Source organism: Meriones unguiculatus, chromosome 1 (assembly GCF_030254825.1).
Source record: "Meriones unguiculatus strain TT.TT164.6M chromosome 1, Bangor_MerUng_6.1, whole genome shotgun sequence".
Taxonomy (NCBI): domain Eukaryota; kingdom Metazoa; phylum Chordata; class Mammalia; order Rodentia; family Muridae; genus Meriones; species Meriones unguiculatus.
Genome location: NC_083349.1, coordinates 114,345,854 through 114,370,193, shown reverse-complemented (window position 1 = coordinate 114,370,193; position 24,340 = coordinate 114,345,854). Strand labels below are relative to the sequence as shown.

The following is a 24,340-nucleotide window of genomic DNA, read 5'->3' as shown; positions in this document are numbered from 1 at the left end:
GAGTAGTTGGCAGGATCTAGCTCTCAGGCACCTCCTAAACCACGCTGCTCAATTGTGATGTGGCTACCGGCTCACGCTGATCTGGCTCACGCCACCCTGCACAGGCCTCATACAGACTCAAGGTCCTCCATAGCCTCCTGGGCCAATTCCTACCTGTGGTCCAGCCTCTTCCCTCCAAGCCATCCCATGTCACACTCAACGTAGCATCTCCGTGTGACCGTCAATCATGTTTTAAAATGAACCCACTTGAACAAATGCTGATTCTCCTGTTCCACCTGTTCCCTAGCCCAGCAGTAAGCTCAGGACAGTGTAGCCCTGCAGCTGATCGACGTGCTCTTCCCTTCCCCCACAACCTCACCATTTACAGACCTCAAAGCTCAACATCCAGAACACACAGAGAACCTACACAGGCCTTAGCCCTTCCTCCCGTCAGTGGCCACTCAGCTACAACCACACATGGAGTCCAGCCAGTGCCTGCAGAACGTGGGCACAGCAGCCATGGGGTCTCTGTATGCCTACTCATACAGCCATCCCATCTACACTTTCCATCACACTCGGACTGAAACCTCATAACCTATCTCGACTGCACGCCTCCTCTCCAGGCCACCTCACACTCACCATGCTCCCTCTACTCCGGCACACTGGCCTTTGGACTGTGGCTCTGTCTTCTCTGCTGAGCACACATTTCAAGATTTCCTTTCTATAGTTCTCTCTCCCTTGGCGGATGTCTTAAGAGCCTGTTCACCTGACATCTCTCGGAAAGATGCCCCTCAAAAACATCATAAAAACTCACATCTGTCACCTGACCCCTCCTCCCCATCATTTCACCTTCCTTCTCAGCATTTGCTGTCCTTGACACAGCTTGAATTTTCCTACTGCCCAACATGTTTCCAGCAAAACCTCATTATTGCATCCTAGAACCTGGACCAGTATCTGAAGCTCACAGATGAGGTTCCCCCCGCCCCCACCCCCGGAAAACACCTGCTGGCTGTATGCATGCATGGACCCTGGCAGTTGCCTCACAGGGAGGCTGGAAACAGTTGATCCTGGGTGCTGGGATTGCAGTGGAGGCTGCTAAGGCGACAAGCTCCCTGGGTCTTCTGGGACTATCAGAATGGTGGTCATGGCATGCCTCCTCTGCACGCTATGCCCGCTACCAACCATGGGCATGCCAGCACTGAGGAAAGCCACTACCCCCCACCCCCAGACACCAGGACCAAATTCACAGTCCCGGTTGTGGTTGGTGTGACCTACAGGGGCATTTACTGTTATTGTGCTCAAACCTGCTTATATGGAACCGCCATCTACAGAAAGGGAAACTGAGGCTCAGTGAAAGGAAAGAACTCGACAGAGCGGTAGAGACAGCTCTTCTACTGCAGTTGTGGCCAGCAGCCTCACCATACTAAGAACAGCAAGCAGCTTCCAACATCGGGTTATGAACAGAATCATATTTTTCTAGAAAGGAAGCCGAGAGTACAACTGAACTTGTGTGGGGGAAATACATCTATTTACGCAATCAGTTCGAATCCGGGCTAGAGCTTCTCTTGGAACAAAGGCGGAACACAGCCTATCCTTGAAGTGCACCACTTTGAAGTTACTTAAAAATCCGGGAAAAGTGTTAAGACCACACCCCTCCCAGCCTTTCCAGGCTCCATTCCAGCTGGGCTTCTCCGATGACCCTACTGCTTAAGCTCCGAGCTTTCTTCAGGAACAACTGCGGCGCTCTCAGCTCTACTTGGTTGGAGTCCACAGCAGCGGTGTGAGCCCCTGGCACCAGGAACTAACTGGCCCCTCCCCTCCCGCAGCACCAGTCACTCTGGTGTGGGTATCCCCTGCAGGGCCGGCTTGCTTGATTAGCATCGGGCTGGTACACACAGAGCTAGCGCTGAAAGGTTTTGGGGGCCTAAAGAAATGACCCCCAAGTACGGACAGGCCGGGGCCAGCGCTATCGCGCCAGTCCCGGGCCTTCCTGGAGTCTCGGTTGAGTGTTTGATCCTCTAAGGGGACTCTTGATGGCGCGCCACCCCACCGCAGGTGGTGGGGTGTCGCGGGATAAACCACCAGGCTGCTGGGAAATCTGGGACACGCAGGTCGGGGGTCTGGCTCACCTGGAGGTGACGAGCACCGCCGGGGACTGCATGTCGGCTGCGGGTGGGAGGACGGTCACGCGATCCGGCGTCTTGGGCGTTGCTGCGTCCGCGCCCCGCCCCTCTCGGGAGCTGCGCCACCTCTCCGGCCCTGGCCCGCCCCCTGGTGGCAGCGGCCGTGCAAGTCGCAGCTTCTGTGGCCTGGGGGAGTGAAGGACTTCGGCTGCCCTTCATAGCAACCTTGTAAGCCTGGCACCTCTCTCCAACCATTAGCTGCAAAAACCCCCGTTCCCTGAGAAGGAACTTAACTTAATCTTAACTTAATGCAGCCAATCAGTCAACAAGGTTCTTCCCCTCTGGGGCTCTAAGCCTTCAGGTTTGGGGGCTGTGCAGTGAACACAGCGGTCCCCAGTACCAGATGCTCAGACCTACAGACTCTTTTTGGCTCTCTCCCTAAGGCTTCCTGCATGCACTCCGGAGGAAGACAGAACCTTGGTAGAGGCTGCGGCCTGGCTTGCTTTTGATAGCACTGAGGAGGAGGGCTTGAGCGGTTTTCCTCTGTATGTTGTTGGCTGCATAGACCCACTGGGAATAGAATCACATCCCTACCCCATGAGAATCAGGCGGTGTTACCTGCTATTGTCTGTCTCCTGCCAGTGGTTTAGACTGCAACCAGGGGCAGGGGATAGGTACAAACTGCTGTCCTGAGTTTCTTGCTCTTCCCAGTGACAGCTAGCTACAGATGCTGGGCCACATCAGAGGTAGGTACCAAAGGGACAAATTGTGCTCCCTTCCTTTATTATTGTTGTTGTTATTATTTGTGTGGGTGTGTGCAATTAACATTGCACTTGTGAGATCAAGGACAACTTTCAGGAACTGGTTTTTCTCCTCCTCCATAGATTCTGGGCTGGGGATAGAACTTCAGTGATCAGGCTTGCATGGAAAGTACTCAGTGAGCCATCCCACGGTCATTAATGCAGAGATTTTAATGCGGCCTCTCTTCCCATCCCATTGTAAGCCACCCTCTCCTTTTTTTACCCTTCCCTCCCATCCCCTTTTGTCCTTTCCCTGTCCATAGCTCCTTTTTTTTACCCTTCCCTCCCATCCCCTTTTGTCCTTTCCCTGTCCATAGCAGAAAGAAATGGAGTCAGAGAGGGCTTTGCAAAGGAGCCTGGTCCTAGAACTAGAATAGGAGCGATATTGTGTGGAAGCTCTAGAGACAAGGAAAGACTCAGTAGTGCCTGAGCAGAGGAGGCAAGCAGGAGTCGGGGCATGAAGCACTCCAGGTTTTGAGCTCAGGACTTTGCACTGACCTGGAGACAGAGAACTGTGCACAAAGGAACATCCTGGAATGCTAAGCTATGAAGATGCACAGAATCGCAGCGGACTCCAGAATGGGGGGGTGGGGTGGTGAAGGCGGCTGAGGTGTAGAGGAGGGGGCAGATGTGAGAGCCCTGCCAGAAGATCAGGGCTTTGCACGAGCAGAGGAGGTGAGATGCTGCTGCATGGCTGTAGCTCTCTGTGCTTAGACAGCTTGCCTGCCATACAGGAGGGCCCGAGTCTCATGCTCAAGCCCCATGGAAATCCATGGCCAGAGGCTCAGCACTCAGGAGGTCTGAAGGAAAGGAAACCAGAAGTTCAAGGCCATCTACTACACAGCAAGTTTGAGGCCCAGTCAGGCTGGGGTACATGAGACCTTGTCCCCTCAAAAAAAAAAAAAAAAGAATTAAAGGTAAACTATTGTATTGAAAAGATGCTGCTATAGTTTGGCTCATGTGAGTGGCTAGATAGTAGTCTCTTTTGTGAATGCACATTTGGTAGAGCCCTGAAGTTGTAAAATGATGAGTCTGTTTTGGACAAGAGAGGTTTCAGAAGCTGGAATGTGGAGGCTGTTGAATCTATTGTTAGGCCCCAGGGACCTAACACTTGGATGTGGGGTTCTGAGTGGGAAGGAGACACTTCTTTTCCAGATGACACCCTCCCCTACGAGAGTCCAGGAGAGACTCTTGAGAGAGTCTAGGAAAGCGGAGACCTTAGGGACTCCCCGTGAGGTCCCAGGCTGCTGGTATGCCTGCCACCAATACCTTGTGAGCTAATGAACTGGGCTTCCCGGTGACTGGGGCTTGTTCTGTGCACTACAGGAAGCCCAGCACACCTGGTGCCTGTCAAGAATACCACAGGATTCCTTTGAAAGGGACCCACTTCCTTGCCTGTGACTCCGTTTTCTGCTTCCATGGGTTCCACAGGCTCCAGTGCTTAATTGTGTACAATGTCTGGAATGTGGGATCTAAATCTGATATTGTATGCTTCCTGATCACCTCTGTGGCTGAGGCAATGGTAACTGAGACCCTGCTGCACAAGACCCTCCCCCCGTCCAGTCTCACCCTGGGAGGACCACTCCTCCGTGACACTTGGGGTCTTCAGGGGATGTCTGAACTCTGCCCCACCACATCCTAGCATCCCCTTCGTTTCTGTTGGGTTGGGTTGTCTGAGGACTTGCTCATTATCTCTGACCCTTAATCGATGCTCCAAGGTTCTGCGCACCTCTTGAGTGGTGAACTGGGAGGGAACACCATCTTGCTCGAAATCCAGCCAATGCTCATCAGCACAGCTCAGGAGATTCAGTTTTGCCCAGTGGTATTCACTGACCACTTGAGGGGAACTGAAGATCTCAATGAGGATGCAGGCCCTGGGGACACGAGGCCACCTTGGAGATGGAGAGCAAGTTAGGAATGAAGACAACCATTTTGTGAGCATGAGACACAAACATGGAGGCAATGTGTTCAGGAGGGAAGAACCTGAGATCTGATGGAACTTTATTCCTGAGGCTGGATTCAAAAGCAGAGGTGCTAGATTGGGTGTGTTATGTAGAAAGAATTCATGCTCCTGGCAGGGCAGATTGAGATTTAAAAAGCAATAAAAAAAAATTCACTGCTCATTTAATGGTAGAAATGACTGCTAATGATGTAGCAGAATCCCCGGAACTATGCTGTTGGAGTGCATGAGTTTGGGGAATAGCACCTTGGGGAGTACCATATTGGAGAGCCCATCACTGGTGTGGGAGAGGAACCAAGGAATGGGTGTTCCCCAAGATTGGTGAGGCAATGGTAACTGAGTGTGACCATTCTGATTAAAGTAAGCTCTGCGTTTAGGATATTTTCCATGCACGGCTCAAGATATTAAATCCAGTTGTGAATATGACCCTTGATGGCTCCATCAATGTAACTGTACTTGGAAAGAATTCCCTATCCAAGCTCTGTCAATACGCATGCGTTCCTATCATATGTTTATTGTGTTCATGTTTTCTGCAGTCCTTTGATTCACCAGAAATTAATGTGGGCTTATATCATGAGAAATGTAGTTGTATCATTCTCTGCAGCAGCCATAGGAGTTACCTTCTGCAGACAGATTTCCCAGAGGTCTTAGCCACATGGTCCCAAGACCTGAATCAGCTTGCCTATCCAAATGATCTATTGTAGGAATCAACAGACTATTGTGTCCTGGTAGGCTTAAAGTTTCATCTGAGACGGGAAACCCACCTTCTGGTGTCTCCATTTCTGATCTGCAGGCTCTGGCTCTTCCAGCCCCATCTTCCCAGATCACAGTTGACTTTGTCTCTGCATCGGTGAGCTTCTCCGCTGCTATGATAAATGTCATGACTAAAAGCAACTTGGGGAGGGGGGAAGGATTTGTTTTTATGTACAGGTCACAGTCCATCATCAAGGGAAAGCCTGGGCAGGAACTCAAGGCAGGAACCTGGGGGTAGGAACTGATGTAGATCATGGAGGAACACTGTTTACAGCCTTGCTTCCTATGGTTTGCTCAGCTTGCTTTCTCGTACAACCCAGGGGTAGCACTGCCCACAGTGGTCAGGGCCCTCCCATATCAATCTTTAATCAAGGAAACGTCCCTCAGACACGCTTGCCAACCATTTTTTATGGAGGCAATTCCTCACTTGAGGGCCCCCTTCCCAGGCGACTATTGTTTGTGTCAAGTTGACAAACACAAACCAGGACTATCCCCTTAATCTTTGCGTATCTAGAACCGAAGCCCTGGCTTCTTTGACCACAATTCAAGGAATGCACATTCCAAATCATTGCACAATGGCATCTTTGATTCCAAAAGTCCTTGTTGGTTTTTAATTTTGGATGCTGTGTTAGTTATTATTCTATTGTTGTGAAGAGACCCCATGACCGAGACAACTATTAAAAGGAAGGGCTGAGTTGGGAAGCTTCTTTACAGTTTTGAGGATTAATCCATTGTCATTACGGCAGAAAGCAGACACAGTGCTGGAGCAGCAGCTGAGTGCTTTACATCCTGATCAACAGGCAACAGGCAGAGGGAAAGACTGGGCCAGGTATGGGTTTCTGAAACCTCAAAGCTCACCCCGAGTGACACACTTTCTCCAACAAGGCCACACTTCCTCCAGCATGGCCTCACCTATTCCCGAGGCAGGGAATGATAGGCTGGTATTTGTTTGGACAGACAGTGTCTTATCATGCAACCCAGGCTAGCTGCAAAGTCAAAAATTGCTTTGCCTCCTGAATGCAGGGATTATGGATAGAGGTCAAGTCTGTCAAGCCTACAAAGAAAGTTCATAGTAGTAGTGGTGGTTTGAAGGCAAGGTCCTCCCGATACTGCAAGATTTTTTTTTTTTACTTTGTTTTTGCTTTAATTTCACTGATCATTCTGGGCCTAACCAGACAGGTGCTGTTACATACTATGGCCAGCAGATGGCACGATCCACCAGTCCTCTGCAGTTTGCCCCAAATAGGAGGCACAGAAATGTACCCTGAGGAAGGCCTCTGGGAAAGAAGCTACCCTCTATCTTCTCCCATTACCTCTCCTCCCCCTCCCTCACCGGGTGGTCTGGGCCACAGAGCAGGCCACGCCCAGAGACCTGGGGCCAGGGCTTTAAGGACCCCAGTGTGAATGCCAGAGCTGTTGCTGGGGGCAACCTGGGCAGCCTAGTTATAGGTTAAGCATGGGAAATTCCTGGAGCTTGAGGGAGCCTGGCCCTGGGCATACACTAGTGGTATGCCAGAACCTACCGGAATCCTTACTTCTGCTGTCCTAGGTCTTTCTGGAAGCTTTCCTAGGGGCTGTGTAGAGGAGCTAGTGTCATCAGGAGAGAAGGAAGGGGCAAGCAGATGCCTTTAGAGGTTGCTGTCACTTCTCTCCTTCCATCTTCTATCAGGGAGACCTCAGCCAGGAAGCCCCCCTCCCCGCCCCATCCCCCTTGTCCAGACAGAGGACAAACTCCTGGTCCCAGTGTCACGGTTCCTCCACCTTTCAGCTGACATTTGGTTGTCATTCTCAATGTGGAGGGAAGGAGGCAAAGCCAGGAAGGGTGCGGAACTTGCAGCCAGAGACTAAAGGGGTGGCTTGAGTTCAGGTCTCTTGGCTTTCTGGCACGTTGAGTGCTTTAGTTCTGTGTGGCTCCAGGGACATATAGTCCCCGACAGTGGCCAGGACAGAGACCTTCATCTCACTTCTCACTTCTTCCACTGGTGCCCTGGGCAGAGCAGAGCCAGGACTCTCTGGGCTGCAGTAGATAGCAAAGGGTCAGCCAGACTCAGAGAGGTCTTGAGGGTTCAGATGGCTGTGATGCCAAGTGACCGGCTTCAAGTCACCTCTCTTTGCCTCTCTCCAAGGGACTTGGCTTTCTCTCATGGCTAGTGCGGGCTGCACAGCAGGTCACTTCTGAGGGATCTCCACTTCCCTTGTAAGCACATAGGAGGGCTAGATAGCTGGTGTGGCTGGAGGACCATCAAGGCCAAGCCAGCTGTAGGCAGCTGGGGTCTCTTCAAGTTCCAGTACCCAGAAGCCAGCTCAACACTGCTTGTGAGAGGCTCTAAGACCAGGCTTTAAAGTAGCATAATCTCAGATCATAGCAAACTCTCTACAGCCAAGTTGACTTTGACAGTCACTTTGAAAGTTCTCACAGGTGCAATGTATAGAACTGCTTTCCATCCTGCTATGAAAAGGCTGCCTGGGATATGCAAAGAAGGCTTGGGCAGCAGTTTGTTCTTATTGAAGCCTGGCATGGAAAGGCGGTCTAAATAACTGAGAAGGTCCTGTGACTTTGTGCTCAGTTAGCTAATAGTTTCTGCAGGGGTGACAGACAGGGAACTCACCCTCAGGGAGAGGACTTGGGGATGAAAATGTGGAACCCACCTTTCCTGACTGTGCTGGGGGTCGATCATCACAGAGATGGAAACAATGGTGAAGACTTCCTGTCTTGTTTGCTCTCCACCATCCCTGAACTCTGCCTTCTGCCACTGGGATGCTGCAGCAGCTTTCCAGCGAGTGCTGGGGCAAAGCAGAGGCTGTCATTTCCTTCCATGGTGTGCTTAGTCAGTGGCAGAGCACAGCTCCAAAGTCTCCTGGTTGGGGTCTCAGTTGCCAAATGCTCCCTGCACCCAAGGTGAACATCCCCGAGCATGCCTGGGCTAGGTTTGAGATTGTAGGTCCATCTACTCAATAGAAGGATTTGGGATATACACAGCAAAGGGTGAATGGCTGAGCAATTTCCTGACCTCCTTTTTCTGTCTTCTGCATTTTTACCTCAGATTGGTGCTCATTCATAAGCCTTGAAAGCCCTGGGTAAGGGAGCCAGAGACCCGGAGGACAGCTGAGCTCTGCTGCTGCTGATCCTACAGGCTGACCCCCAAGCACAGTGAGCTCTCAGCTCCCAGCAGCAGCAGGAAAGAAGGTCCAGTGGAAAGTTCTCTCAGTCCTCACCTGGGCCTTAGATTTCAGAGAGCCAGAGAGGGTAATGGAAGGGTTAGCTGACCAAATCCCCTTACAGTCTCACCTCCTTAGGATAGTGGAAGCCAAAAGCTGAGCCTAGACAGCTCAATACTCCAAGTTCTGTTGTTTACCACTTGACCCTGGGCAAAGCGTTAACATCTTTGTGACTCAATTTTCTAGAAAATGATATGCTAATCCCTATCCCAGGGTAGAGCAGCTGTGAGGAGGAAATGGCATGGAGCTAGTATCACTTAAGCAGAAGGAGGAGGGAAGGAGCCAGGCAGGCCCCTGACATCCCCATGCCTTCCTCTTTTGGGGCTCTGCTTGGTGTGGCCCCTGTTGATGAAAAAGACCTCTCCCATCATGGTACTCAGAACATCCTTGATGGTATCTTAGGCATCTGTGTGTTCCTGTTCATTGTTTCTTCTGCCCACCCTGACTCTCCATGAGTTTGTCTTGTGTACTGATGAATTCATAACGCATAGAAGAGTGTGTCACAATAAGAAGTTGCTATAAGAAGGAACAGGTGGAGATGGATGGATGGATGGATGGATGGCTGGGTCTGGACCAGGAAGTACAAATGAAGAGGTAGCAGCCTGCTTTACATATAGCCAGGAGGTTGTGCTGAGCCTCTTCCATTCTTCCCCAACTCTTTCCAGTGAGTTCACAAGACCTACTTCTCTTCTATGCTCACTGCTAGCGGTCAGAAGGTCCTGGGGATGGGAGACAAAGTGACTGAGCCACCTCTGTTCCAGGCTGTATCTTAGCCACACACTGAATCACAGACCAGGACACTGAGTCTCAAACAAGCTATGTGGCTTACTCAAACCACTCCAGGAAGGATCACCAATCTAGCCCAACCTCCTGAGCTCCAGGGTGTCCTAGTGGCAAGGAGGTCATGTAGTCAAGAAACATCGCCGACTATGCCAAGACAGCCCAATCTCTTCTGCTCTCCCCTTTATACAGTTAGAGAAACCGAAACCAAGACAAGTAAAGAGGACTGGCCAAGACTGTTAGTGGGCAAGGCCAGATCTGGAACCAGGACAATCACAGCTCAGGGCTCTCAGTGTTTCCTAAACATAGAATTGACTTGTGTAACTAACAAAGTATGGGTGCGAGTGGCTACTGTAGACAGAAGGCCAGTGAGGTACCAGGACCCAGTGTCCCTCAGAGCAAACAGACTCCTGGCTGGGGTGAATAGGTGAGCAGGAAATCACACTAGGAAGGACCTGTCCTAGCTGAGTTATTTCCCTCTGGACATCCAAAGAAGGGAACCCATAATTATGGCTTTGCCATCTGACCCCCAACTTGGGCACCAAAGGTAGGTCGTCATCCCAGCTGCCCACCATCCGGGCAACAGCAGGAAGGCCCTGAGTGGGCAGGCAGCACAGAGCATGGCACAGGTGCACATACGCCTGCTCTAGGCTAAGCTAACCTCAGGTCTTTCAACTCCTCTAATTCTAACTCTCCAGGGCTTCTCTTCCTGTGCCTAGTCATCCCCAGACTGAGCCCTGGCCCTGCCTCCAGAGTGGCCTGGATAGAGGAGGCACTGCTTGGGAAGAATCAGCTGTGTGTGTGTGTGTGTGTGTGTGTGTGTGTGTGTGTCCTGCTCCATCCTCACAGGAGCCTGGGCCATAGCTGCTCTGGAAGAGGCTTAGACAGCACCCCTTTGACCTGTAGACTCACAGGCCCGGCTTCGATTTTTGAATTTGATATCCAATACAGTTTTAAAATAAAGGGGTAGGGGTCCAGGCTTTCAAAATTGCCTGACAGTTGGTTGTCTATTTTCTGGACATTCTTGCTCCAGCGTTTGTCTGAATTAATTTGACACACGCTGGCGACCTCCCTTTTCAGCTCAGTCCACTCGTTAGAACCAGTGCTAGCCAGATAAGAGCCCCAGTGTCCGCATGCTCAGGTGTCCTCCAGGCACAGGTCGGAGGTGGAAGCCCTTTCTGTTCCTGCGGTGCTGTAATCACGCTGGCATCAGCGCGTTACCCCTGCTGCCCACCTTCTGGGCTTGTGGCCGCACAGGCTGCGAACATACCGGTACCGTAGCCCTGTTGCCTTTTGCCCTCCCAACCTTGAAGAAATGTGGCCGCCCCCCAGACGGCAGACAGAAGGTCACCAGGTCACCACTTTTGTTGGACATTCGAATCCTGAGACATACTTTGCATGGGAGAAGGCTAATCCCCGCCCAGCTGCCTTCCTAATTCATTGAGCTCTTTAAGAGTTTGGCTCCTGCTTCCACGCAAGATGCCCGCCCAGCCCAAATCTTTTCCTTTCCGACAGTCTGTCCCTTTCCGCCCTGTCGCTCCAGCCACTCTCTTCCTTCGTCAGAGATCCTCTCCCTTGCTCTGGTGTCCATCCCACTGCGATCCTCAGAAGGCTGCGGCCCAGAGAGGGTACCATGCAAATGTGCACCTTAAACTTTCCCCTCTAGCTGCTCTCTGTAGCTTCCTCGTGAGCATCCACTAAGAGGGCGCGTGGCGAGGAAGCTGGGTGGGAGGGGCCCTGTCTTGCCTTGGCCCGGGTCTGGCATCCCTAGCCCTCGCAAAATAGCGGGGAGGGCGGTGTTCTCTGTAGAGGAGTGGGGAGGACACTGGGCGGGTAAGCGCGACGCCCCATCCTCCAGCCAAGGAGAGCGCTCAGTTCTTGGGGCGGGGAGGGGGGGGGTCCGCATCGCCTTAGGGAGGGGAGGCGGGGCACGTCGTTGTGGCGGGAGCCTCGGGGCGGATGGCCCTCACTTGGCAAGGACTGGGACACGGCGCCGCAGCGAGGGGAGGCTGCTCCTGCCATGAGTTGCTGCCTAGGCCTGAGTTGGGGGGCTCAGCGCCGCGGGTCAAGCGTTCAGCAGGGGGCGCTGCTCCGAGCGCTGGGCGGGGGTGGGGTGGGAGAGGAGGGGGGCAGCGGCTTGCTGCGCACACTTCCCCCATTATTAAACACTATGTTCAAAAGGCGTCGGGGGACTTCCCGAAGCCACGGAGCCCGCGTCGCGCGGCCGGCCGGCCTGCGGAGCCCATGGACCTGAGCGCGGCCGCCGCGCTGTGTCTCTGGCTGCTGAGCGCTTGCCGTCCCCGCGACGGGCTGGAAGCTGCCGCGGTGCTCCGAGCGGCGGGGGCAGGACCAGCCTGGAGCCCCGGGGGCGGCGGCGGCGGCCGCGGGCGGACCCTCGCCCCAGCTCCGGGCCCCTCGGCGCTTCAGGCCGACGCGGTTCCCGGGCCCCGCGCCGCGCGCCGCGCTGCGGGCTCTGGTTTCAGGAACGGCTCGGTGGTGCCGCACCGCTTCATGCTGTCGCTGTACCGGAGCCTGGCTGGGCGGGCTCCCGCCGCGGCAGCCCCGGGGCACGGCCGCGCCGACACCATCACCGGCTTCACAGATCAGGCGACTCAAGGTACTTCACGTTGTCTCCCGCGCTAGCCCATCCCGTCTGCTCCCGGCCCGAGACGAGCCGGGGGAGGCAGGCTTCGGCTCCATTCGGTTCTGAGCCACGGCCCCACGAACTGTATCCTCAGGTGTTGCAGAGAAACTTCGAAGTCAATGTACCCGAACCCCTAAGCCTGGACTGTGGCGCCAGTCAAGGCTTGAACTCCAAGGGCTGACGGGGTCGGGGGTGGTAGCTCTTTGGATTTGCACATTGGCAGGTCCACCTCAAGCAGGCGAGCCGAGTTCAAGGTCCGCTTCTTCGGGGAAGGGTCTAGAGTGGCTTCGGGCCTGGAGCCCTTGGGGGAGAAAGAAGGACAAGAGTGGGGACCTTTGAGTTCCCGCCAAGAGGGATTAGCAGCGGCGGTAGCTCCCTGTCTCCAGCGGGGGACAAGAAGGGGTATGGCACAAACTGAAGCTCGGGGAGTTTAGGTAGAGAAGCAGGTATCCGAGTAAAGTAAACGGCTTCTCCCCGTATCAGGAGGGGCCCGCTCAGCAGGCCGCTTCGGGCATGGGGAGCGAGGATGCTAGGCCCCAGCGGCCGGAGTCCAGGACTTCGGCTGTGTGGGGAGGAAAGCGATGCTTGGAGCTCAGGCATCGCATCTTACCCTGAGCTGGGCCCTCCAAAGGTAGGGTGTGGGTGGGGCCGTGGGGTAGTTGCTGTGTGTCATCTGGCTTTTATTAATCTCCATTGAAGTCATTAAAGCAGACAGATAGGGAAAATTTAACTAATTTCAGGCGGAAATGCAAGTAATTCTGGCCTTAATTCTGCCCAGCCAAAGATCTAGCTTGGAAATCAGGAGGGAAAGGAAGGCAGATAGGACCGGACAGTTGGGCTGGGGCAGCCGCTGACAGTCTGCAGGCTTTTGATACCAGCGTGGGAAAGCAGGCCCAGGCCACCGCGCACCACCCCTCTCAGAAACACACACACTGTGCATGCACAGTTTTGTTTCCATACATTGCAAGCCCAGGCCCAGAGGGTCCTCTGGGGGCTCTTAGGACCAACACGCATTTTCTCTGGGTCTGTCATGGCACTCTGCACTGAGTGGCGGGATAGTTACAGGAGACTCCAATCCCAGCACACAGAATCAGGGAAGACTCCAGACCTGACCCTGGCTAGGATGCTCCCACACTGCAGGTGAGAACATGAGAAAGGGCCCTAAAGTAGCAGAAGCATCAGACTTTGTCGGGGCTGGCTGAATGCACGCGGTTCTAAAACCAGCTAAATCCTTCCAAGACCCAGAGATCCGCCACCTCTCCTCCCTCCCTCCCCAGGGAAGCAGCAGAGCTGAGGAAGCGGGGCGAGGCAGAGCTGCGGAGAAGGCTCTTTAGGGGAAGGCAGGGGCTGGGAATGCAGCCCAGTACCCCTGTCTAGCTTGCTACCACCGACTTCAGTGTAGAACAGGGCTGCTTGAGGCCGCACACGCACCGCACACGCACCCTACACGCAGGGCCTGAGGCCTGACCGGAGTCCGCGCTTGGCGAACAAACCCCCGAAGGTGGGGGGAGTTCGCATGGTCTCTCTCCGATGGGGCAAAGCGAAACCATATGACCCCCTTCAAAGCAATGCCTTATCTGCTCTTCGGTGGAATTTAATTTTTTTTTCCTGAGTCCACCCAAAAGAAAAAGGGCCCATGACCAGAAATAAACCCCAAGCCCGAAATAAATCACACCAGAGCAAAAGAGTAAGCAGGCTCTCCCTGCAGCAGCCGTCGTCCGTCGCCTGTAATCTTCCCGTGAAGGTTCTCTGCGTCGCACTAACTTTTCCATTCCCCGCAGTGGCTGCCGGAGCACCAGGAGGAGCCGAGATCGGGGTTGAAACCTCACCGCCGCTAGCTAACCTGGGCTTTCGTTTCAGTTCGGCCGAACCGGCAAGGGGGCCTGGAGGGGAGGGGGGTCTCTGTCGTGGTGCTTCTGGGTTCGTTTGTGGACTGTTCTCAGGGTCCCATTTGCACGGAAAACCGTGCTCTGTGCCGGTGTCGAGGCAGAAGGGAAGGCACCAAAGGGGCAAGTGTTTTTAGGGAATGAGGATTGTTTGTTTTCGCACCGCCGAGGAGGTTTGCCGCTTCCTGGGGCGCTCAGCCCAGCAGTTAAGTGGCAATTGCCTTCCATGGGGAAAGTGCCCACCGGTCCTTCAGGCCACCCTTACCCTGAAGTAGGACCTAACGGTTCGGCAAGTGCAAGACGCTGGCAGCAGAACTGACAGACCTTACGGCTTGGTCCCGAGTTGCGGTGGAGCCTGGGGCCCGCAGCTCAGCTGTTAGGTGTGTGTATGCGCGGCTGTCGCCAGGGTGCAGGATCCGAAGCTTCAGGGGTAGGCGACAAGAGGGAATCGCTTTGCCCGGGGTCAGAGTGTCAGCATTCCTGCAGGAGCCCAGATGAGGGGCTCCCACGGTTCTGTCGGGGTCGCTTCCTGTATCAAGGACAGCCGGGCCAAACCAAGCCACGACGCCCGCCGCGGCAGCCCGAACCGGCCTCACTCTCACTGCCCTCTCTGTTTCTGTCCTTCCCCGTAGACGAATCGGCGGCGGCCGAGCCGGCCCAGAGCTTCCTCTTCGACGTGTCCAGCCTCCCCGACGTGGACGAGGTGGTGAACGCCGAGCTGCGTGTGCTGCGCCGGGGGTCCCCAGAGCCAGACGGGGCCAGCGCAGACCCCCTCCCCCCGCGGCTGCTGCTGTCCACCTGCCCGGACGCGGCGGGCGCGGCCCACCTGCTGCAGTCGCGGGCCGCCGAGCCGCTGGACGGGGCGCGCTGGGAGGCCTTCGACGTGACGGACGCGGTGCGGAGCCACCGGCGCGGGCCACGCGCCTCGCGCAGGGTCTGCCTGGCGCTGCGCGCGGTGGCCGGCCCCGGGGGCAGCCCGCTGGCCCTGCGACGGCTGGGCTTCGGCTGGCCGGGGGGAGGCGGCGGGGCGGCCGCGGAGGAGCGCGCGCTGCTGCTCGTCTCCTCCCGCACGCTGAGGAAGGAGAGCCTGTTCCGGGAGATCCGGGCCCGGACGGCCGCCGCCGCCGAGCCGCCCCCCGATCCTGGCCCGGGAACGGGCTCTCGAAGAGCAAGGCCCGGCGGACGCCGGCGGCGGCGGACCGCGCTGGCGGGGACGCGGGGAGCGCAGGGCGGCGGCGGCGGCGGCGGCGGCGGGGCCGCGGGCCGGGGCCACGGGCGCCGAGGCCGGAGCCGCTGCAGCCGCAAGCCCCTGCACGTGGACTTCAAGGAGCTGGGCTGGGACGACTGGATCATCGCGCCCCTAGACTACGAGGCCTACCACTGCGAGGGCGTGTGCGACTTCCCGCTGCGCTCGCACCTGGAGCCCACGAACCACGCCATCATCCAGACGCTGCTCAACTCCATGGCGCCCGACGCGGCGCCGGCCTCCTGCTGCGTGCCCGCGCGGCTCAGCCCCATCAGCATCCTCTACATCGACGCCGCCAACAACGTGGTCTACAAGCAGTACGAGGACATGGTGGTGGAGGCCTGCGGCTGCAGGTAGCGTGCGGTCCGGGGGAGGGTCCTGCCGCCCAGGACCCTGACTGACCCTGAGCACCCGTCACCAGCCCCGAGGGACGGCGGACCACCCCCTCCGCCAGCACAGGGGAGCGCACGCGGGTCACACTCACAGTCACACACTCCTCTGCGCGCGCGCGCACCTTTACCGTGGAGAGCAGCCGCTGAGAACCTCGGGGAGCGGCTGGGTGTCATAGCCATGCTTATCTGCCAACACCGGGACAAACCCGCTGTCCCTTTTTAAGAGAGGGGAGGTGTCTGTGTTTATGCTGCGGCAGTTGACACTAAATCCAAGTAGAAACGGGTGGGTTAGCATTGGGTTCTCCCTTCAGTTGGAAGTGGTGTGGCCCCGCCGGGTGGCTGGGCTCCTGGCACTGGACGCTGAGTTCCACCGCAGAGCTGTGATACCCAGATTCTCTGGAGGTGTGCACTGGAGGGCGGGAGCAAGCACCCATCCCCCTAAACGAGTCTGATGGAGTACTGCCTCAGTTTTGAAGAAACGAGAGCTTTATATATACATATATATATAAAAGGGTTGTGCTGTAAATGTCAATGGCGACTTAAAACAAATCAATTCCAATTAGGGAAGATCTGGAAGGTAGAAAGAACATTCTTTTCTTGGGGGTGGGTGTGAACTGGAGGAAAGGAGCGAGGACTAGGATAGGATCTGCCAGGTTTAGAAGCATCTAGGAAGCGGTAGCAGGAGGAAGTTGGAGCCATGGCCGTAAGTGGGGCTGCGGTGGATTTTCCTAGATGTGTGCCAAGAGGGTTTCTCAAGAGGCTGGATTGAGTGTCCTGGGGCCGGCTACAGGGGAGGATCCAAGCCCATCTGCCAGGTAGGCAGAAGGCCCCCCAAAAAGCAATGTGTGTTTATGCTTTGCTATCAAATCCTTGGTGGCTCATGTTCGTTGCTACACTTCTTTTTGGCAGTATGAGGGGAGGTGAAGCCACACACAAATGCTTTTGTCAGACCTAAACGCGCAGCCTGGACCTGCAGTGCAGGAGGAAGTCGGTCCTTGCCCTGCGATGAGTGTGGGATGAGCAGGGTGCAAGCCTATCTCCAGAATTCTTCCTCTGCAGAGGTGCTTGCTTGGACTTCTTGCTGCTTGTTCATCCTTTGGGGCCTCTTGTCAACGGCTGCGGAAAGGGAAGCAAGCGGGGCCGCACCTGTTGGAAGGCTTCGCTGGCTGCTTTAGCGTTATGCTGGGGTTTCTCCTTTAGGCTCTGGGAGAGGTATCAGTTCTGCCCTTGTGTTGAATGCCAAGGTCCAGGGCACTTTACAGGGATTTTAGGTCTTAGTGGATACACCACGCTCCCAAGAGTCAGGAAAGACAAAACATGTAGATCCACCTAATTTATTTAAGAGCCCCACCTGGGTCCTTTTCATTTCCCCAAGGCGGGCGGGGAGGGTGGTAGAATCCATGAATAATTTATTCTTAAAATGAAGAGTTCTCTCCTTTCAGAATGTGAACTTAGGCTGGGAATAGCTGGAACCAGAAAATGCAACAATTTCTTTCTTTCTTTCTTTCTTTCTTTCTTTCTTTCTTTCTTTCTTTCTTTCTTTTTTTTTTTTGGTGCCTGGGCAGAGATGTCCATCCAGATTTTTGGATTCTGTTAGGGAAAACCCCTCTTCTGTTTTAGATGATTTAATAGTGGCTGCCCTGACATCACAATGGAGAACAAAAAGCTAAAAGTTATATTAGAAAGTTTAAAAAAGTTAATGAAAATTACAGTTGACTATAATTATTTTTTGAGAAAAATTTAGATGTTTATGACTTTTGTATGGAAGCAAACTTTGTTTTGTGTGTGTGTGTGTGTGTGTGTGTGTGTGTGTGACTAGGCCAAACAACTCTTGGGTAAAAATAACTTGATTTAGCCTGGGCGTTGTACAGTAGAGAAATGTCCATTGCCCCCTCTCCCCTTTTAAGTGGATGACCTCTTTCGAACAAGATGTGTTGCAGGTGATGTTTGAAAGTGGGTGTTTTCCTGTGTTGAGGCTGCGCTGCAAAAAGGCGCTGTCCCCACCGTCCACTGCTTCTGAGCCCCCCCTCCCCCGGGCATTCTTAATTTCCTGGGTGAACAGAACAACTTCCAGGTTTCCCTTGACTCTCTACCAACAGTTAGAAGCATCCCTAGCAGCCGTGCCCTTCCTCTGATTCTGCTTCCTATGGCCATTTTCTAGAGGATGTTTTATGACCACAAAAGGGCCACCGCATGTGGGGCAGATGGGATGTGGTTAAACTAGCTTTGCCAAGAGGCGGAGAAAGGCTGCTGTCTGCACAGTTGGGAACACTCTTCTGCCTGTCATCTAGGATCTAGGATCTAGGAGGGCTGGGTGACCAGGACAAATTCAGCTGCTCCCTGAAATCCCTGGCTGGCCGCTGTAGCCAACACTGACCATGTCTGGCAGGATATCTACCCCCCCACCCCCCCGCCAGCCTGAGATCACCAAAGTCTCCCTGCTGAAGTAAACAGAATTCTCCACGTTGTTGGGGAAACAGTGCACTACTACTTGAGATAATCTGAACCACTGCTTCAAGTGAGTGAAGTCTGAAGTCCCTGCTCAGGAAGCAGGGGCAGGCCAGCTGGGTCTGCCAGATACTGAGCTGGTCTGCTCTGCTGCTTGAAGCCGTAATTTATGGATTAAGGTAAACCCCTCCATTGGCAGGAAGGCATTTTCAGGATTCCTAGACTCTGGCCTCGTGGGATTTGGGGTTACCAAGCAGCTGGGCTTGGGCCTTGCAGAGAGGGTGGTCGGCTTCTTAATCTTATTGTGAGGAAAACTGTTGGAGCTGGGCTGGGCTGTAGTGTTTATGCTTGGGCTTTGCCTACTTTCCTGGCACATTTATACTCAAGTGGCACAGGGGTAATAAACTTGTGCATTTTGTGGTTCTGCTGCCAAAGGCCAGGGGGGTCTCTCTGTCCTGTGCAGAAATTGGGTGTGAGTCCTGAAGGGAGCCTGGGGCACACTCTGGATGGATCAGGAGACAGCCAGTTCCACAGGTCTTCACCCACCAGTGACTCCCAGTCATGGGCAACACAAATGGGGATGTAGACTGCAATCCTTCTCAAGGTACATTCTTTCCAGGAGAGCATCTTGTGCCACAAAGAGGATAGCTCCTCCCTTGTTCAAGTCTGTCCTGAAAAGGTAGTGAAAAGTAGAGAACACACTGTCATGGGCCTTGATGGTTCTCCAGAGAATGTCTCTCTCTCTCTCTCTCTCTCTCTCTCTCTCTCTCTCTCTCTCTCTCTCTGTGTGTGTGTGTGTGTGTGTGTGTGTGTGTGAAGCAGAGCACTTCTCAATGGACTCAGCGTCAGGGTCCTCAGCAGGTGGGTTGGGAGGACAGAGGGTCTGAAAGCAGCTTTCTGTCAGGGAGCAATGGGCTTCTAGTTCCCTTTCAGAAGTGTCTGGGATAAGAAGGGAAGAGAGGATGTGGAGGAGACAGCCACATAGTTATAAAATTTGGGGAGTGGGTGAGACATCACTAGATCTCATAGGGTGGGCAGTGGATGTGTCTGAGCAGTCTTAGAATAAGGGCGTCTGTGCACTAAGGAGTCAGCTCTCTTTATAGTGGCACCTTGTAGGCCACTCAGGTATCAGGGCATCTCTTGAGACACCTGAGGCAAGTCAGTTATGGGCAGTCATCGCCCTATCTAGATCTTGAGCATTAAATGACAATTGCTCCAGTCTCAAGTTTCCAAGGTTCTTCCTAGAAAACTTTCCAGATATTCCAAGGCAAAGTGACTGATCCTAGACACAGCCACATCACCAAAGTTCTGTGGTTCTTCCAATGAGTGAGTAGGGGTGGGCTTGTGTGTATATCATCTTATCTAAATGAAGCTTCATGAATGTTGCTTAAGTTTCTACCTAGGTGAGGCAGGCACAGGAGAGGCCAGGATCTGGAGTCTGGTTCCCTACTAGCTAGAAGTTATCCTGTGCCCTCTGGTTGGAGAGTGTGGCTATCCTGACTCAAGATGTCTTTGTGTTCATATTCAGCCACATCCAGGCTGAGCCTGTCTGTTGACTAAGTGTTGGAAAAAGCCCCTAACTGTTGTGAGTCCTCTCTGGTGACAACAGAGGAAAGTGAAAGTTGTGCTCTGGTGGCAGCCTGGAGGCTCCAGGTGAAGTAAGAGAGCCTGGCTGCAGCTAGGCTGCCATCCCAGGATTTCCTCTCTATGCCATGGTTCTAAGGTCTGGCTGAAGTTTACCAGCAGAGTGATCTGGTGGCAGGGACCAGTTGACCTTCTTGTTTTCTTTTATACAACCCAGGAATGGTGACAGAGTTAAGCATTAGATTACTAGAAGAGAGAAGTCTAAAAGAGGTTTATTTAGACCACCGCCTAGCTCTGTTTTTGTTTTTTGTTTTTTTTTCCCCATGTAGCTTTAGGCTGAAGTCAAGTTGCTTTTTTCCTTCTTTTGTGCCAGAGCTGAGAATGGCACAAAGGGGCACCCTGAGTGGGGCAGTGGTGAGGGAACCCTGTTCTTAAGAGGACCACATCCCAGGTTTCTGTGAGACTGGCAGTTGCTCTTTGGAGTTTGTAGGTGCAACCCAGGGCTGTGAGCTCCGAGAATTATTCAGGGACTGGGGTTGCTGAGCTTCTGACATACACACATCCATCTTAACTGAGCCCCACCCATGCTGTGCTTGTAGACAGCTCACAACTTGACTCTAGACCTTTCGGCAGACACAACTGGGGATGGTGCTTCCTGGCAGCCTCGGCAGCCACTACAGCAAAGTGGAAGTCAGCGTGTGCAGGGAAGGGTGTGAGGTCACTGAAAAACCAGCCTGAATTTTAAGGCTCTCTTGCTAATGTTGCTCATTCAATGCACCCTCATAGCAGCAGGCCTGGCTGTAGGTAATGGTTCATCCCTCCGGCTCAGTGTTGAGTTTGCAGGCCTGCCCCAGCACCTGGGAGGCAAACACAGGGCTGGTTTCTCTCACATGCATCCCTTTCGATGGCAAGAAGGCTGTGGCAACTGAAGAAACTTCCTGCGACTCATTTCTGTGTTTGGTGTAAAAAGCACATTTTGCTCATCAGGCAAACTTCCTTCTAGACTAGAAACTCTGCTTTCAGAGGGAGCTGCAAGAGAGAATGTGCAGCCCAGAAACTTGTCCCTTTCAGTGGATGCTGGAATAAACTGTCTAAGGAAACCAGAAAAGGCTGAGGGGCAAACACAGCCACCGCAGGCCCTGTTCTACAGGCCTCCAGGATGAGGCCAGATGCTTTTGCTATTTTGCTATCGTTTGAATGGTGGTGGCTGGAGATGTGGCCAGGCAGGAGGCGGGCATGCAATCGTCTTTTGGGAATCCACCACACCCAGTTCCAATGTCTAGAGATGGGGTGAGCTGCCATGTTCTGCATCTGGGACCCCCAAACTCTTGGAGGTCAGCATCTAGAACTAAGTCTGGCCCTTCAGGTTATGTGCACATGGTGGAGCAAAACAAGAGTTCTGGGAAAGTCATTGCAGGAGTCCTGCTGAATTAGAAGCAAATGTGAACGGATCCATCCAGAGCACACAGTCTTAACTCCCTGGAGAGCCAGCGTGTGGCTCTATGCCTCAGGCTACTTGTTCACAGCAATTGCATATGACCTGTCCCTGCTTTGACACTCAGTACTTCCAGACACTCCTGACAAGCCTGGCTCCTTTCAGATAACCCCTGTGAGCTATAAGCATCCTTTGTCTGGGTTCTCAGTGGGTCAAGCCTGCAAGACAAGATGTTCTGGGGGACCTTGCCCTGAGGCAGGAGTGAGGTCTTGACTCCTTCCAGGGTGCAGCAGGAATCTGCTTTGAGGATTGTGGGATGGCTTGAGGAATGGGCCCCACTTCTGGAGCCAGCCTGTCAGAGTCATACACAGCCAAACAATCTGCATTCTGTTTAGAAATTCGGATCCAAAGCCGGGCGCAGTGGCACACGCCTGTAATCCCAGCACTCAGGGAGGCAGAGGCAGGTGGATCCTGGTGAGTTCAGGGCCATCCTGGTCTACAAAGCGAGTCCAGGACAGCCAAGGCTTCACACAGAGAAATCCTGTATTGAAACAAAACAAAACACTGAATTGATGATCCAGTTTGGTTAGATCCAGCATGCAACATGCTTCCTGGCCGGGAAACAGGCTAATGTTCCAAGCTGGGAACAGAGGCTCTCCAGAGAAAAGTTTCTCTGGCATCTTCACTCAGATAAATCACAGACTAACCCTGAGTACCCTTAGTGTAATTTTGCATTTCACTTTATATGGTAGGACAGCTTTTATGTTTTTGGTTCTTTGATAAAGAGTCCTAACTAGGTCTTTTAGCTGGAAGTTGGTTTTTTCCCCCACTCTAAATGAATAGTTTGTGTACTCAAAACAAAACAAAATAAGGCTTTACATGCTGTCTGTGACTTGCCCTTTTAGTGGGTGACATAAGCAGCTCTGAAAAGTTTGGGATTGTTCTGTTTTATGTATAAATTAAGAAGCAGATCCTTCTAGTCCTCTCCCGGTGAAGGTTGTTGCTGACTCCTGAACCTGCTTAGGGCACGGCTGTGTAAGTAGGTCCTGGGTGGGCAGCAGAATTCAGCACACAGTGAGAGGCCCACAGCTTAAAAAGTAAACTTAATCTGATTCCAATACTGTTATTTTAAGGAAATGGCAGAACTCGAAGCAATGATAATGCCACCAAGGCTCAATTCCACGCTGTTCCCTTAGCAGCTAAAGGCAGAATTAATTAGTTTCAGGGGAAGTCGCTTTCATTTTGCAATGACACCTACTGTTCCTCCTTTCGGGTTTTCTAAGAAGGCAGTGGCGGGTGCTGGGCAGGAGAGGTTTTTAAAACCAAAATCTCCTTGTTGGCGATCTTCCAGCTCAGATTTGACCAGAGCAGAGGTCTGGGGCTTGCAGGCTGCAGTTGGGGATCTGTCTGCTGCCCAACCTGGTCACTTGGGCAGTCCTTGATAACATTGTGCAATGCTGCTGTGACCAGACCAGCTAGCGGAGAACCCTTGGAGGGCAGGCACGAATCCATGTGTATATGTATTCTCAGATTTAAGTAGGTTGTACATATTGAAATGTAAATGACCTGTAAAACAGCAAACTATTTTTCTCAGCCTTTACATAGCAGTATATATTTGTTAAACAGCTCTGTATGCTCATCATTCACCACTTTAATATTAATTTTGTACAGATTACGTCGATTAAATATTTTATTCATAAAACTGCTCCTGACTGGTGTTTTTGCAGATGGAGATCTGGACCTCTGTCGATTAAGCCTCTCCATGTTAGTCTAGTTCTGCCCTCCTTTGGAGAATGGAATTATCAGAATAAAAATAGGTAGCCACATGGTAGGCCTGGCCCTGCCAGTGCTGACCATGGTCTCCTGAAGCAACAGGGTCTCAACATGACCCACCGATGGTCCGGAGCCCCAAGTGATCCTTGTGACCACTGTGTAGCTACAGAGGTCCCTATCATAGCTCCACACGGTATAATGTGAGTTCAGGGGAGGCTAAAATGCTAGGGAGAAGGTTTCTTTCTCCAGGAAATGAGCACTACAGCTTATATGGAATGAATGGGCATTCAAAGCATAGTTGGAAGGGGTAACCTTTTGGCCACTGAGGAGACCTATCTCACTGCAGAAAGCATGGGTCCTCCCACTATGAAGGCCTCATGGCTGAGCCGCTGAAGTCTCAAGGCCTAAAGGCCAACTGAGCAGCTTCCTCTTTGACTAAAGGCATTATTTCAGAGGATCCTGTCTTTAGAGAAACTCTGACAGGTCAGTCTGGCTTTGTCCTCCCTCCAGACAGCTCCTCCTTGGCAGTTTCAGCTCCTCTCCCCACAGCCCTGTCATGTGCTCTCTAGGCTCCTCCGCCTGACTTCTTCCTACATCTGAAGGAGGCTACTGCATTTGCTGTTTCTGATCACTGGGAGATGCAGTTGTGAGTGATGACAGGACCTGGCCCTTGTGAAGGACTTGTGACCAATATGACTCCGGGGAATAAGAAGCCCCAACAGTGTGACCCACCTTTTTTATCAGCGATGGCAGCCCCTGCCTAGCTTGGATCCAATGTTCCTGTAGTATGTCATCAAAGTCTCTGTGGCCAGGTACCCTTCCTGGCAAGGACACATCTCGAGCTTCTCTTTGTGCTTCTGATTTCATTATTAAATGAAATTTTCTTTTTGTGAGAGAAAAAAAAAAAAAAAACCCAACAACCCATCTTCTTAACTAAATGTCGTGGCAGGAACAGTAGCTGTGCCCTATGACCCTCCCATGGAATGGTGTAAAGTCATGCCCTGCACTGCTTATTACACTCCTAGGTTAAACTTTCACTGTTTTTCACTGTGCACACGGTCTATTCCAGCCTGCTGTGCAGCAGCTTACACATTCGCAAGAGAGGGGGGCATTTTCAGGGAGAGAGTCAGGGGGTTTGAAATTGTATCCGACTCCCCCCTGCTGTGAACGGGTCTAAGAAGCTCTTCAGTGGCCAATACCAAGGAGGCCTAGCTCCACTTCTGCTCCCTCTCTGGCTCTGCTGCGTGCAGTCTGACCCTGGTGCCGTTCATTTCCGAGCAGGCTGGGGTGAAGATGTCCTTGCTGCTGCTCCACCGGG

At 53.2% G+C, this 24,340-nt stretch overlaps 2 protein-coding genes across 3 annotated transcripts in view; one reads left to right on the top strand and one right to left on the bottom strand.

Annotated features, from left to right (window-relative positions):
- Window positions 1-2,252, bottom strand: part of Hs1bp3 (HCLS1 binding protein 3) — a 29,209-nt gene extending 26,957 nt beyond the window's left edge. The window contains exons 1-2 of one of the 2 annotated variants that reach the window (XM_060365647.1): window positions 2,109-2,152; window positions 1,350-1,455 (exon numbers count right to left, since the gene is read on the bottom strand). Coding sequence is in view for 1 of the 2 variants with exons in the window: in XM_021652795.2 (XP_021508470.1) it covers window positions 2,109-2,140 (32 nt within the window). In the remaining variant the exon portion in view is untranslated. Of the gene's footprint in view, window positions 1-1,349; window positions 1,456-2,108 lie in introns of both variants that reach the window. The other variant, XM_021652795.2, reaches the window with a different exon arrangement.
- Window positions 2,253-11,858: 9,606 nt separating this feature from the next.
- Gdf7 (growth differentiation factor 7) lies at window positions 11,859-22,951 on the top strand. Its single transcript, XM_021652793.2, has 2 exons — window positions 11,859-12,231; window positions 14,777-22,951. Exons 1-2 carry the CDS (start codon window positions 11,859-11,861, stop codon window positions 15,745-15,747), a joined length of 1,344 nt encoding a protein of 447 aa, XP_021508468.1. The 3' UTR covers window positions 15,748-22,951.
- Window positions 22,952-24,340: the final 1,389 nt, after the last annotated feature.

Excerpts from the sequence above, each read along its gene's own strand:
- Gdf7 (XM_021652793.2), top strand. The coding sequence starts at position 11,859 with ATGGACCTGAGCGCGGCCGCCGCGCTGTGTCTCTGGCTGCTGAGCGCT. Across the intron at positions 12,232-14,776 it reads CACAGATCAGGCGACTCAAG|ACGAATCGGCGGCGGCCGAG; the intron begins GTACTTCACGTT and ends CCTTCCCCGTAG.